Below are 13,695 nucleotides of genomic sequence, written 5' to 3' on the forward strand. Positions count from 1 at the left end.
GGGATAGACTGCTGTTCCCAAACCTGCCAGCCACTTTCCCTACCTCATTCTGCAGGTTCCACACACCATCCTTGTGGGTGAACTCCTCATAGCTGGTGCGGCACTTGGGTAGGATGCGGCACTCAAAGCCACACATGTTGAACAGCAGGTTGGGATTGTCCTTGCTATAAACAGATACAAAGCTGTTCTCCCACTGCACTGTGGTGACTGAGCGAGGCAGGCGGTTCTTAATGTCCCAGAATACAGCACGGCCACTGAAAGGCAAAGAACACAGTATGAGCCCTGGCTGACAAGATACCCAATTAGTGGGGTGAAACAGAGACATGGGTTAGTTCCTCAATCCCCCCACACTCCCAGCAGCAAAGTATGAACACAGCCCATCCCACATCCAGCACCCCATTAATAGGGATTACAGCATGAAGCTCTGACAGATCCAACACCATTTTTCCCTGATGAGGGGGGTGATGCAACACTAGCTAGGGTTATCCTGCAGCTGCCAGACTTCTATGGCAGAGCTGCCCATGCACCCAAATCCTCCTTGATGCTCAACATGTCAGATGACTTACAGATTCACATCGTGTTTCATGAGCCGCATCCGGGCATCTCGGGGCCAGCACTTCTTGTTGTTGTAGCCCACAATGTTCTCATTGTTGGGATCTGGATGCTCTGTCAGGTAGCGCTGGATCAAGTCCCTTGCCTCATCTGCTGTAAACCTGGAAATTCACATTAAGGGAGGAGTGGGTTACAGGATTGAATTCACAGGGCAATCCCCATTCAGCCTGGACAGGAAAGGAGAACCCCTGAAAAAATGGTGAATAGCAAGGGTATGTTTGTGGACCACACTAACAGATGCACAATTTCTGCATCCTCCCGCATGAGGTGCATTCAGAAATTGCATTAGCACAGACAGTACATGTCATGTTCTTTCATGCATGTTTCTGCGACTAGACATCCAGAGGTCAATGCCTGCTCACTGCAAAATCAGAAAGGCTACACCCAGCACACGCTAAGCCAATTTAAAAAAATGTGATTCCTCACATAGAACTATGGACCTGCCATGCCTGAGCTTTGAGAAGCCAGTTCAGTTACTGCAGCTCAAGAACATGAACTCAAATGGGGCCAAAATCAGCTTTACCAAACAGGCTGAGAAAGAGCAAGAGCAATCTCAGCCAAAAGGGTCATTTCTCCTCAAGCGTATAAGCTGCTTTTAAGAGCTTAAAATGGAAGTAGCCCTGACATGTGACATCACTGCTACTGCACTGCACCCATGGAGCCCGATAAAAGCTTTCCTTGTCTCAATACAGTTGGCTAGCCCACAGGGCAGTATTCCAGGAGGCAGAACGTGCTACAGCACCAGCCACTTCATTCCATCTCCTGGAAGGGAGCACTGATATTCCTATGTTTGGACTGGAGAAGAACCAGAGCCATTGCCCTGTGGATCAGTACCGTCTCTGCTGGCACAGGAGAGCAGCAGGCAGAAAAGGGAAGGCGCCCAGGCGGTGTCTCCTACCTGAAGAAGATGTGAATGCGGTCAATGTATCTGCAGAAGAGGCGGATGGGATGAGCCACCTCAGTGGCAATATCTTGGAAGCTAAGGAAGTCATTTGGCATCTGTGGTGGGCCGGCCATCTCGCTGGCTCGGTGAAGGCCCAGCACCAACAGGTCCATCACCAGCCCATAATACTGAACGATGAAGGAAGCAAACTGCAACCCCCGAATAATCCCGTAGGAGTTGGTGTGGTTCATGTCCTGAGGAAACAGAAGAGAGCTGAGAGAATCTGACTCAACTACGCCCCCGCAGACCTTTCAGCAGGGCTCTCACCCATCCGATGCAATTAAGTTAATGGCAGTTCAAGGGCTACTCCAACAGTCACTCTTGAGCAGAACTCTGGTAGTGCTCTTAGCTCCTCAATCCTTCAGCCTGCTCCCCTCTCACCATGGCAAAGTCTCAACTTCCCCAAGATGATGTGTAGACAGGTGAGAACTCTATAGCCCTCCCACTCCTCCCCCATTTCCCACAGGCTAATCATTACCTTGTAATTGATCACCACGTTGTTCTTAGCTGTCATGTAGTCAGCAATGTTATGATCAACGATAAGACGCAAGAGCCTGTTGAGCAGCGTCAAATCAATCTTCTCATACATCTTCTCAAATCGGGACTCCAGCATCACATTACATTCACCCTCACATGTTTCCCAGACATCCTGCAGATTGTTAATGCCTGAGGCAACACAAAAAAGCCAGTTGCACCATCAGCAATGATGCTGCTCCCTCACTCCATTAGCACCATCCTAGGGAGGGACAGAACATTTTCAAGCTCTCCACAGTCATGCCTTTTAGTCAGCCTAGTCTTTTATTGAAGAACCCTACAGAAAAATGGGGACTAGGGAGGAATGTAGCAATCAGGAATCTTCAGAGAGGGTGCCCTCACTGTGTATAAAGGTGTTTTTAAATTTACTGAATCCAGTTTCTGGCAGAATATATAGCTACTGTGCTGAAAGCAAGCTACGTGCTACTAAAAGAAAGACATTTAAACCACTTCCAAGAGGACACTCTAGGAACAGGCAGCTGACCCCCACCTCCACCCCAAAGAATCCTACCTACATGCAAGACAGATGCCTACACTGACCTTGGCACCATTTGTACACCAGCAGTGGAGGCGGTTCAGTGTCCGCAGGTTTGATCCAAGGAGGGAAGAGTCTTCGCTTGTCAGCCTCATACCACAAGTACTGATCCAGATAGGCATCTGTAATCTTCTCCAGGGGTTCAACATCATAAACAGGAACCAAGTGACTGTAGAGGTCCATGAACTCAATACCAACCTAATCAAGAGGAGACACCAAGCTAGCTCACACTGAGGACAGGGAAAGTAAGGGGTTGATCCAACAAGATTCTAGGTGCGAATTAATCTCTGCATACAGAGAGGTAACTCAATCCTAGGCACTCTGAAGATACTGCTAGTGGTCTATACTCTGGCTCTAGCCAAGACATTTACCTCTTTAAAGGCTCTCTGAGTCAGAAGGTGTCGCTTGATTCTGGACAGAGCTTCGTGGGGATTATCATACGCCTGCTCAATAAGACCCAACTCCTCTCTCTGCGACTGATTCAGACGGGATTTCACACTGAAAACAAAGAGAATTGCTCCTAAGTCCAAACGTTGATAGACAGAATGACAACTACTCCATGACCCTCAAGGGAAGATTCTCCACAACCAGACTGGACTGTAAGGCACCCTCTGATTACAACTCCTCCCATATGCCCACGCTGCACACGACTCCTATGAAATGGCCAGCACCTGTTCCCACCCATGAGGAGAGCCTGTATGAAAACTCAATAAGCCACACTAAAAAGCCTCAGTACTACGGTACATGCTGGAGCTTTCATTAGTCTATCAAGAGAAGCGACTACCATGTTCAAGCTCAGATATAAACTGATAACCAACAGCTTCAAAGGCATTACCCAATGCAGGTATCAGGCCTTCGGGAGCCAGCAGCACCTTTTCCTCTCCTTACCTGTAGGCTTCCTTCAGCCGTTCCAAGGCCAATATGAGTAGCTTGGTGTCATGCTTGTAGGAGAGCGGAGGGAAGGGGATGGGTGAGAACCTCCTGCTTTCCAGCCAGTGCACAGTGGTGGTATATACTGCGACAGCCTCCTCCGCAGTGATGTAGGGGCCATCCTGTAAACAAACCGCAGCAGCACTGTCAGCAGCCATCAAACCCCACTACAGAAAGTCCCAAGCTCTGGCCACCCCTAGCCAGCATCCCAGTCCCACCTTCAAGTAATTATGCTGCCTCTCCTGCTCAGCTTTCAGGTAAAGCCTGGTCAGCCGACCCAGGTTCTTCTTGCACACAGTCTTGTCCACAGTGGCACCCCGGCGGATCCGCTCTCTGTTGTAGTGAGCTGTGTTAGTCCACCAGTCAGCTTTCGCCTTCACGTATCTCAGGATCATGTTTTCAATAGGAGTTGGCAGCCCAGGAACCTGGGGAGGAGCGGTAGAGTTAGAGAAACAGGAGTTCTCCCCATGACTGACTGAAATTAAACTGAAGAGAAAAGCCATGTGAGGTACTTGCCTTCCAGGGGATGTTGGCCTTCCAGCACCTCCAGGCCTCACTCAAGTGCTGCAGGATGGTCCTAGCTTTGTTCTGCTTGATCCCCTCTGGCATCATGTCTAGAATGTCATGCATAACTGCAGCTCTCAGCTCCAGGTCAAAGTGAGATTCCACACGCTGCTTTGTTACAGTCTTTGCAACGCCCTTTGAGTGTCGGCCTGGAAGAGAAAAAACACTTCAGGAACCTGGAGACCAACGGCGCAGTGTCATTTTGCCTCCCATTGTGAGATCCACACGCAAAAAGGTGCTACAGAAACTCTGTAGCACAAGACAGCTGGAGTCCAAGCAAGTGGCATAGAAATGAACTGCACAAACAGCAGAAGTGAAACACCCACAAGACCCCAGACCACTGTGCTGAGGGGAGGACAGTTAATAGGCTATGGGCTTCTCAGAGAACTCTATTAAACATCAGTTCCACTGGGAGTCTATATGGGCTCCCGGGAAACTGATGTTCCCTAAAAATTAGTGAATTGCTCTCACTATTAACATGGAACCTGGGCATAAAATCTTAAGTGCTTTTCTTGGACAAGGAGGCTGGAATTAGAGCTGACAAGGAAACAGCATTTACCTTCACCAAAGTGTCCCCGCCATCTCAGTTTCACTTATTGCACATACCTTCAAACTGCCTGGCCAGCAGGTTGCCCAGCCACCGCTCCAACAGTGGGGTAATGCCTCTCATGAAGAACAGCCATACCCTCCAGCCTGGAGCCCAGAAGCCACAGCCGGGCCCCTTCCCCACAGGCCCCTGAAGAAGAGAGGCACAATAACTGCATTAGACATTCCAGGAGGCCTCCCTTCCCACACAGCTGCATTGGGGCAGTCACTAATGCATGGGGAAGCAGTACTCACAGTGTTAAATCTGTAGTAGATGAGATGCTTCAGGTCCTTGCACATACGAATCTGCCTCATCAGTTTGTACTTGTACCTGTACATTCCTGTCAGCTGTCCCACATGGGCAAAGATATACTGCAAGCCATCTGCCAACTGAAACACAGCGTGCATGATTAGGAGATGGCAATGCACATTACCCAGAGGCACTCTCTGGAAGCCACGCTCTTTACACTGCCAGGAGTAAAAAGTGCACTGTGCTGAGCAGAACTCCTGTGGGTCGCTCAGCCCTCACCACACGTAAATAAATCAGGAATTGAAGAAGTGTGATTAAACTGCCTCAGTCTGAGCTATTCCTTAACTGAGCTTCAGTCCACTCCCAAGCCTCTCTCATACTGCTCCAATTGCTCCTCCAGGGCAGTACACCAGTCAATGGCAATCATCCATAGAAGTTAACCACCTGTTCCCCTCGCCCAGCCCCTGACCACTTTTATTACCAAATTAGGCTCACCTGAAATGCATCCACATTTCCCAGTCTGTACTGGACATGGCTATCCACCACCAGTTTGGTCAAACGCAGAACCTCTCGGCACAGATGGAAAGCATTACCAAAACGAGACTTCTTTCTTTCCTGGGAAGAGAGAGACCAGGGTACAGGGATTAGAAGACAGATTGCTATGTAGTGGCCAGGCAGCTTCCAGTCACTCAGACAGTTTGCAAAGTGAACAGCTCAGAGTCAGCAACAATAGCTCTTATATAGCATTTTACCTCAAGGCACTAACCAAATAAGCAGCTTGAAGTAAACTTAACAGGTTTGCTATCTCCTGCTGCGCAAAGACCATTAAAGTTGCTGCTACACTAGCCATCCAAGACCTTTACTATAGAGATTCCTGCAGCACCAGACACATTGACTTGGGACTGGAGAACTTCACTCCAGAGGGGAGGACATGGACTAGTACCTTGGTGGTGAGGGTCTTGACTGGTTTGAGGTTGAAATTGTAGTCCAGATGGAGATAGTTGAGATTCTTCCTATGAATCAGCAAGTTCAGCATATTGTAACCCTGGCGGCACACCTGCAGGCCAACCTCCACCCAGTCCAGCTTTGTTGACTGGAAGAACTTTGTTGCCTTGAAGGAGCGGAATAGGTACCTGGAGATGGGGAGAGAACAATGGAATCAGCTGCACCCCCAAGACAAACCAGAGAGAAGCTCTCAAGGAAACAGGACATCACTTACCTCTTCTTCTGAGCCTTGGGAGGTCTGTGCTTGAGTGCATTCAGAACATAGTACTTCAGCAGCTTCTGGTAGGAGACTCTCACTTTCACTGGCTGCCCTGCTGGGCAGTGCTCTCGATACCTGAGGACAAAGACCACAAACCTCAGCGCTCCAAGGAACACTAATTCTCATTCCCCAGATTGCAAGTGATGTCCTGCAGAGACAGCTAGCCAACAAAGCTGTGCAAGGTCTCCAGCAGCACTGTTACCACCTGTGGCTTTTTCTGTTTCACCTTCACCATACAGAAATAGGCTGGATAGGAAACTGTGCTATTCAGAGCCTCTCTGCACAACTTCCATGCTTAGGAGAGCAGTACAGCCCCAATACCTTGGAATCAAACCAAGTCAGATTCATCAAGGAGCTGGAAACTGCACTAGTTCCACTATTGTGGCAGCACAGATATCTCCCTTAATGCCACAGGCACTAAACCACCAATGCCCCCAATAAAGAATGTTACCAGTTCTTGACCAATGGGATGTCTAGAGCTCTGCGTGTCCTGCCAGATCTTAAGTTAAAGGGTCGAGGGGCCCACAGCAGTGCAATGCCATTGGCCGTGTTGTCCGTGTACAGCGGAGTGTCCTTCAGGAAAGGCTCCACAAATTCTGGTAACTCAAACTCTTCATCATCATCAGGCAAGGGTTCCTGACTCTAGAGAATGGAAATCCCAGACATAATCAGCCCCACACTTGCTTCAGCTCAATCTCCCAAAAGTCCTAACCAAACAATGGAACTGGCACGGCTACACAATGGCAGAGGAAGGGCATGAGATAAACCAACAGTGCTGACTAACACAGGGGACAATGCAAACTCTACATACACACTGATGGTCTCTGAATCAACTCAGACCTCAGGACACAGATCTAGATCTAGTGGTAACTCAAGGGAGAGGCCCATTCAATGCAAAGCTGCACTCAAAAGGGCTAATAGTTTAAAAACTTTTTAAAAACAGTGGGGTGAATAGATGCTGGCTGTATTATACAGGAGCTAAAGAACACAAGTGTAACACTATACACATCAGTGGTGCATCTTCACCTGAATATTAGGATCAGGTTTTGGTTAACTCTAGCAGTAGAAAAGGCCTTGGGAAGAGCAATTAAAATAATGAGTCGATGGAAATGGTGAAGGAAGAAGTCAGTGAGTGGAGATTTCTCCTGTGGACAAGAGTAAGAGGAGACAGGATTGTGGTATAATCTATTTATGTATTAGGCTATGTCTACACTACAGCGGGGATAGAGGCTCTGAGATCGATCCACCGGCGGTCGATTTAGCGGGTCTAGCGAAGACCCGTCAAATCAACAGCAGATCACTCTCTGGTCAACCCCGTACTCTACCCCCGAAAAGAAGAGTAAGGTAAGTCGACCGGAGATTTTTTCCCCCCCCCATCGACCCCCCCCCGCGGTGTAGACCCCACAGTAACTTGACCTAAGGTATGTCGACTCCAGCTATTTTATTCACGTAGCTGGAGCTGCACAGTGTAGGTCGACTTACTGCAGTAGTGTAGACATACACTTCACTAAGGCTAATTTGGTGTCCCTGCTCTCAAGTGCTAGGAGGCAGTAAGAGGATCCTTGAAAGAAAGGCAACAAGTCTAAATGGAAGAAAGGAAACGCTTTACATGCTATAAGTTAAGTTGTGGAACTTGCAGCTGCAAGATATTACTGAGGAACAGTAAGATTCAGAAAGGATTAGGGATTTATGTGAAGGATCTAGTCTCCAGACTCAGCTGCAGTGCCACAGAGCTAGTGATCCTCCTACTTGGTGATCAGACCTATCGTTCCGATCACCAGCTGGGGTCAGTCCTTTTACAGAGTTTATGCTTTTCCCTGAAGTATCCATGCCTGTCACGGTCAGACAAGGTTACCACACTAAGCTGGAGTCCCTACTCTCAACATATGGTCTATGCTAGATCAAAAAGACCCTCTTCCATCACTCCCAATGCAGTGCCCATCCCTGGCTCATGGGCGCTCGAGCAGTAACTCACCTTGACAGAGTGCCTGTGAGAGATGGGATTGATCAATGGATCAAAGTAAAATGCTGGCAGATCAGGATCCTCGGTTTTAATGAAGACCACATTAGGAGTGTGATACCTGCAAGATACAAGTATTAGAGCATCTTATGCGTACAGCAACTTCTCCACACCCCCCTGCCCGCAGTGGACACTGTACTCACCAGGTCAGGTGCACATGGTGCGGTAGGTTGTTGTACAGGTATGGGAAGGCAATCTTGTACTCGGTCCTGATTGGCTGTCTGATGATTATTTTATTGATGTCATTGAATTCATTCCAATCTTCATCCCTTGAATCAGAAGAAAAGAGATTGGTAAATGAAAGTGCAGAATGTGGCAGGAAGGCAAAGGTCTTGGCTCAAAGATGCAGGGCAGTGTCCCCAGACACCTTGCTAAACTCCTTCAATACAGATTCAGACTCTAAAGCAGCATGTGACGAAGACCCGCTAATGCCACTTCATCGGGATCTAACCCACCAGCGTTTCACTTGGGAAGACATCACGTTGAGGCTCCCGCCCCAGACCAGGCAAGTACTTCTTCCCCTTCCCACCAAAAATCATCACTTACTGCAGGTTAATATCTCGAACCAGAGGCTCGAACTTGGGCCCTCCAGGAATAGCCATGTTCAGAGCCTTGGAAGTGAAGAAGGCCTTCAGATCAAACAGGTAGAAGTAGTTGTCATCCACAAGATCTGTCAGCAGTTGATTAGCTAGCCGGTATAATGTGGACATCATGGGAAGAGTGAATTGCCACCGCTGGTACGTAGAACCGTTCACATACCTGCGAAGGGGACAATTCACAGATCAGCACTGCAGGGCTAGAAGGCTAAAAAGCTGCTGAAACCCATCCCTCTCCCCATCCCCTTTACAGGAACCAGGAAGGAAACCGCTATCTCACAGGTCCCTCCCGAACAGAAGCGAAGGCTGCATGGCTATTCAAACCCACTGTAGACAACAATGCAACTCCACCTGCTACTGACCAGGTGCTAAACTCAGCTCTTTCTTCCCAAGACAGCTTCCCCTCATCGCCAAGATTTAGGGATGAATATTTGGGATCATAGACAGCAGTCCCAGGCAGCACGTAATGTTACCGAAATTTCCCCCAGAAAACTTAGTCAACAGGTTAAAGAGCGTCTGGTGTGCTTGACTAGAGAGTCAAGCGTCATGTGCGAAATACCCAGTGTCCTGGTATGGCTGACTCAGTCCTTCATGCTTCCAGGGAGATAAGCAACGTTTCATTCAGTTGACTGTGCAGAGGTCTTTCAGAAGAGACCTTAAAGGCTGGGGCTTGCCCGCTCTGCATCAACACTCAAGGTCCCAGACCAGTTTTCATAAGAGTAGAATTTGCCCAGGTGTCCTTGGCAAAACATCTCCCCGTATTTCGCAAGCCATCTAATGTCCTTTTCCCCAAGGCTGCTGTGTACAGAGTTTATACAATGCTTTGGAACTCTTTACAATGAAAAAGTGCTACCAGAAAACGGTACCCACTTCCTGTTGTCTTTCAATGGCTGGTGGTCATAGAACCAATCCAGGACAGGGGCATCTTCCTCTAGGTCCAGCTCAAGCTGTATTGCCTCCAGAGGCTCCACATCCAGGATGTTGTCAGCATAGTCAAGAGGGGGCTCTTCATCATCAAATGGGGGGAACCTCATCCTTTTGAAGTGACGCCTGTCTCTCTTCTCTCGTCTCATCATGATCCACATTGACCTGGGATGGACCAAGAGCATTAGATATAGCCTATACTGCAGATTCAAGAGAGCCAATGTGCGATTACTGCAAGTGCTTACCCCCACTGTGAGATGTAGACTGGTTCTATGACCCATGGAATCTCATTCACGAAGGAGATAGCACCAGTGATGTGGTACAAGACCGGAACATCTCGGATTTGTTCCCAGGGCATTGGCATGTTCTCCAAGAGCTTTAGGACAGCATGGGGCATGTACTTCAGGGCACTGCAGAAAAATCACTTGAGTTAGTCAGTATTCTTATAAACAGACAGTGACCAGCCTCCCCACTTCTTACTGAAACCCAAATTCAAGCTAAGAGGGCACTGAAACTAGATGTTCCACAGGCCTCCCCAACTAATATGAGATTACAGCAATGTCTGAGGGTGGCTGGTCACTAGACATCAGTTTTACGTCACACAGGTGCAAACAGAGCTTTCCTGCAGAAGCAGTTTCAGATACAGAGAAGGAGTTAGTGCTAAAGCGACAACCCCCCACATAGTCATGTGCCCTCATTGTGTACAGTAACCCTGAGCTGGGGCTTTAGAGAAACTGTTTAATTCTAGGGTGGCTGCCTGGGTTTCTCTTTCTTAAATTTAATAGGCAAACATAGCAGTCTCCCCTCAATGAATATCTAGAGCTCCAGAGGACTAAACAACTCATTTCTTATGTAGCTTTCACTGACAATCAACTGAAGTCAGACTTTAAATGTGTGCTGGCTCTTCCTCCAGTGGGGACAGTTTGCCCCATTTACAAACCCTGTTAGGAGAGCCCAAATGGCAAGAGCTTATGGTTTTCCAAGTCACCGGAGGAACTGATCAACCCCACCTTCAAGGCAATCGCAGCTCCTTTTCTTTCCTTTCAGTGTATTCACAACGGAGACGTTCCCATGGGGAACCACCTGCCTGCCTCTTCTACACAGAATGCAAAATGTAGTTTGGGACTTTCTAAATCCCAGAATGCTCTGGCTCACCATCATTGCTTAGACACACCAAGTATGCACAAAATTCGCTGGGGAGACTGGCAGTTAGTTGGGCAAGGGAAGGAGGCTTAGCACAGAGGCAACTGGGACCAGAATTCTGTAATGCTGGTGAAGTGCTGTGGCGAGGACAGAGGGAGGCGCTAGCTAGCTGATCAAAACATTCATTGTGATGGTCAAGACATTGGCATGCTTCCAGAAAGCCCATGGTAAATTGGGATATTAATCAACCTAGTGATGGAGAAAGAGAAAATCCAATATCTAAGAATTACTATGCATTCCTATGGTGATAGGTAAACTTGTGATAGGGAACATACAACTATTTGCATCTTTAGAACTTGCTGCTTTATTCCTGTGAACATCCTTCCAAAATTAATGGACCATTAATTAGGGTTAGACTGACCTCACACTTGGTAAGGCAAATCACATCTTTTCATATATTTATACCTGCTCCTGTATTTTCCACTCCATGCATCTGGGTTCTAACCCACGAAAGCTTATGCCCAAATAAATTTGTTAGTCTCTAAGGTGCCACAAGGACTCCTTGTTGTTTCATCCAAACACTGTTCTGCTATGGATCAGCAAGGAAAGTGTTTATGTCGATTCTAAAATAGTTAGGCCAAAACACTCACCGCAATGAGTGAACTACCCGATTCATCTCAACACTCTGCAAACTGTCTACAGGCTCAAGAACTCAGACATTAGTTACATGTGGAAGGTTTTTTGAAACCAAAAGCCATTGGGCTGTAAGTACTGATTTGTATTACTGTAGCACCTAGGAGCACATTCAGGAACCAGGACCCCATTGTGCATACACAGAACAAAAACATGGTCCTTCTTTGAGACAGGGAACCAACAGCTTGGGGACACCGCACATCAACAGAAATTCATCTTATGAATTACTAGGGCCTCTGCATATGGCCAGGAGTTAGCAATGGATTACAACCTGCTAGGACTGGCCCTGAGTCTGAAAGGCAGAGAAACCCATCTCTTGCATTTGGATTATCCAACCACTGTGTAACTGGCATCCTTCTCTCCTCCTTCAAGACTTTTTTTTTTTTTTTTAATTAAAGAAAAGAGCTACTTCTGCACAGTTGCATTTACCCAATAACTCAAACACAATCGCCTCCCCATCTCCCACTCTGTATTTCTGTTCCACTGAATACTTAGTTAGCTCACACAGTCCATCTTCCAAGCACTTTACAAGAGCTCATACTGTAGCATTCTCTTCTATGCACACAGTTAAAACTGAAAGCTCTCCAGGGAAGGTCTTGTATCTCTCAGTGGCCTCTACAGACTAGTGGATACCTGGGGCATTGGTGTAGTGTACTGCTTATAATTCCGCCCGTCAGGAATGGAATACCTGTATCATGTGTGCCCTACCCACCACCCACCTTTCCCTGGACATGGATTAGAACGCTCATTGCTCTCCTCACCCCAAATAAACCCGTTTGTCATGCCGAAACTTCCTGTTTGTCATGTCACCATGGTCCCGGATAATTTTCCTCACGTGTTCTGGGGGCATGTCCTCCTTCTGGGCATCCACAAAACCAAACTTTCTCTTCTCAGCATACCGCTTTGCCTGTAGCTGCTGCCATTTACGAGCTGTACAGACAAGAACACACACAGTCCATCTCAAGCCATCGCACTAAGACACAAGGGGGTACTTCAAACCAACATAAGCCCAAAATTATATGGATAAATATCCAGAGCTCTACTAGCAAGTTAATGCAAACAGTGTTTTGTAGGGGATAAAAAGCTTCATCTTTCAGGGTTTATACCATGTCTAACTACCAGGGATCAGGAAAAGGCTCTCTCACACCTGCCTACAGTTGCGTTCTTTCACCTTCCTCTGAGTTATGTAGTGCTGGAGACAGGACACTGGCCCAGATGGACCCTAACATGAGCCAGTCTGGCAGTTCTTTGTTCCAGTGCAACCACAGCCTTCACATTAACATTCGCCTTGTGTTATATTGGCCCTGGTGTATCTCCACTGTTGATAGCAAAGGGGTGCAGGTCATCGCAGATTAGCTGCTGTGATTTTAAGTTGCTATGTTGTTTACTCTGAACAGTGTTAAACTAACTGCTAAAATACATGCAGCTGACAGCAGCCTTTTTAGGGCAGCTCTCACAAGTTGTAATATAATAGTGGGGAAACCCAGCAAAACAAAGACAAGAGAAAATACTCATTCACCACAAATGAAGTGAACTGAAGAGTTTAGTGAGCAGAATACAATGGCTGACAACGTAACTTAATGATACAGAATTCTCTTTGGGGCACGGAAGCTACCTGGCCTTTGGATGGTTGGTACAAGGACCTAGGACTTCTCGGTCATGGCTGCCAGGACTGTGTGCACGCACACACCCCAATCCCACAAAGGCCCTGCTGTGACAAATTTCAATAGCTCTTGCACCTTTCTCCTGCAGCTTCTCTTCAGACATGTAGTCAGGCAGCGGAGCCAAGGGACTGGGCACTGGGGCACAGCCCCCACGGTAGGGAAACACTCCAGCCATGGAGAGGCAGGCTAGGGACCAGAGAGAGGAAAGAAGGCAGGCTCAGGTCAGGGTCTGCCACAGAAAAGAAACAGCCCTACACCCCTCCCCCCCTTCTTCTCCCCACGCGCCCCCCGGCACACCCTGCCCCCCCTTCTCTCCCCACGCACCCCCCTTCTCCCCACGCACCCCCTGGACAAAGCCCACCCCCCCTCTTCTCCCCCACGCGCCCCCCGGCACACCCCGCCCCCTCTTCTCTCCCCACGCGCCCCCCGGCACACCCC

At 48.1% G+C, this 13,695-nt stretch overlaps 1 protein-coding gene across 1 annotated transcript in view; it reads right to left on the reverse strand.

Annotated features, from left to right (window-relative positions):
- PRPF8 (pre-mRNA processing factor 8) overlaps positions 1-13,695 on the reverse strand; it is a 31,906-nt gene that overhangs the window by 17,957 nt on the left and 254 nt on the right. The window contains exons 2-23 of the mRNA XM_065418075.1: positions 13,333-13,443; positions 12,355-12,523; positions 10,003-10,167; positions 9,704-9,922; positions 8,784-8,996; positions 8,381-8,506; positions 8,193-8,298; positions 6,669-6,859; positions 6,173-6,292; positions 5,897-6,086; positions 5,449-5,568; positions 4,959-5,093; positions 4,725-4,854; positions 4,071-4,267; positions 3,773-3,979; positions 3,513-3,676; positions 2,996-3,122; positions 2,630-2,822; positions 2,034-2,221; positions 1,511-1,749; positions 567-713; positions 44-254 (exon numbers count right to left, since the gene is read on the reverse strand). Of these exons, the coding sequence (XP_065274147.1) occupies positions 44-254; positions 567-713; positions 1,511-1,749; positions 2,034-2,221; positions 2,630-2,822; positions 2,996-3,122; positions 3,513-3,676; positions 3,773-3,979; positions 4,071-4,267; positions 4,725-4,854; positions 4,959-5,093; positions 5,449-5,568; positions 5,897-6,086; positions 6,173-6,292; positions 6,669-6,859; positions 8,193-8,298; positions 8,381-8,506; positions 8,784-8,996; positions 9,704-9,922; positions 10,003-10,167; positions 12,355-12,523; positions 13,333-13,432 (3,657 nt within the window). The 5' untranslated portion in view covers positions 13,433-13,443. The remainder of the gene's footprint in view (positions 1-43; positions 255-566; positions 714-1,510; positions 1,750-2,033; positions 2,222-2,629; positions 2,823-2,995; positions 3,123-3,512; positions 3,677-3,772; positions 3,980-4,070; positions 4,268-4,724; positions 4,855-4,958; positions 5,094-5,448; positions 5,569-5,896; positions 6,087-6,172; positions 6,293-6,668; positions 6,860-8,192; positions 8,299-8,380; positions 8,507-8,783; positions 8,997-9,703; positions 9,923-10,002; positions 10,168-12,354; positions 12,524-13,332; positions 13,444-13,695) is intronic.

Source organism: Emys orbicularis, chromosome 17, assembly GCF_028017835.1.
Source record: "Emys orbicularis isolate rEmyOrb1 chromosome 17, rEmyOrb1.hap1, whole genome shotgun sequence".
Lineage (NCBI taxonomy): Eukaryota > Metazoa > Chordata > Testudines > Emydidae > Emys > Emys orbicularis.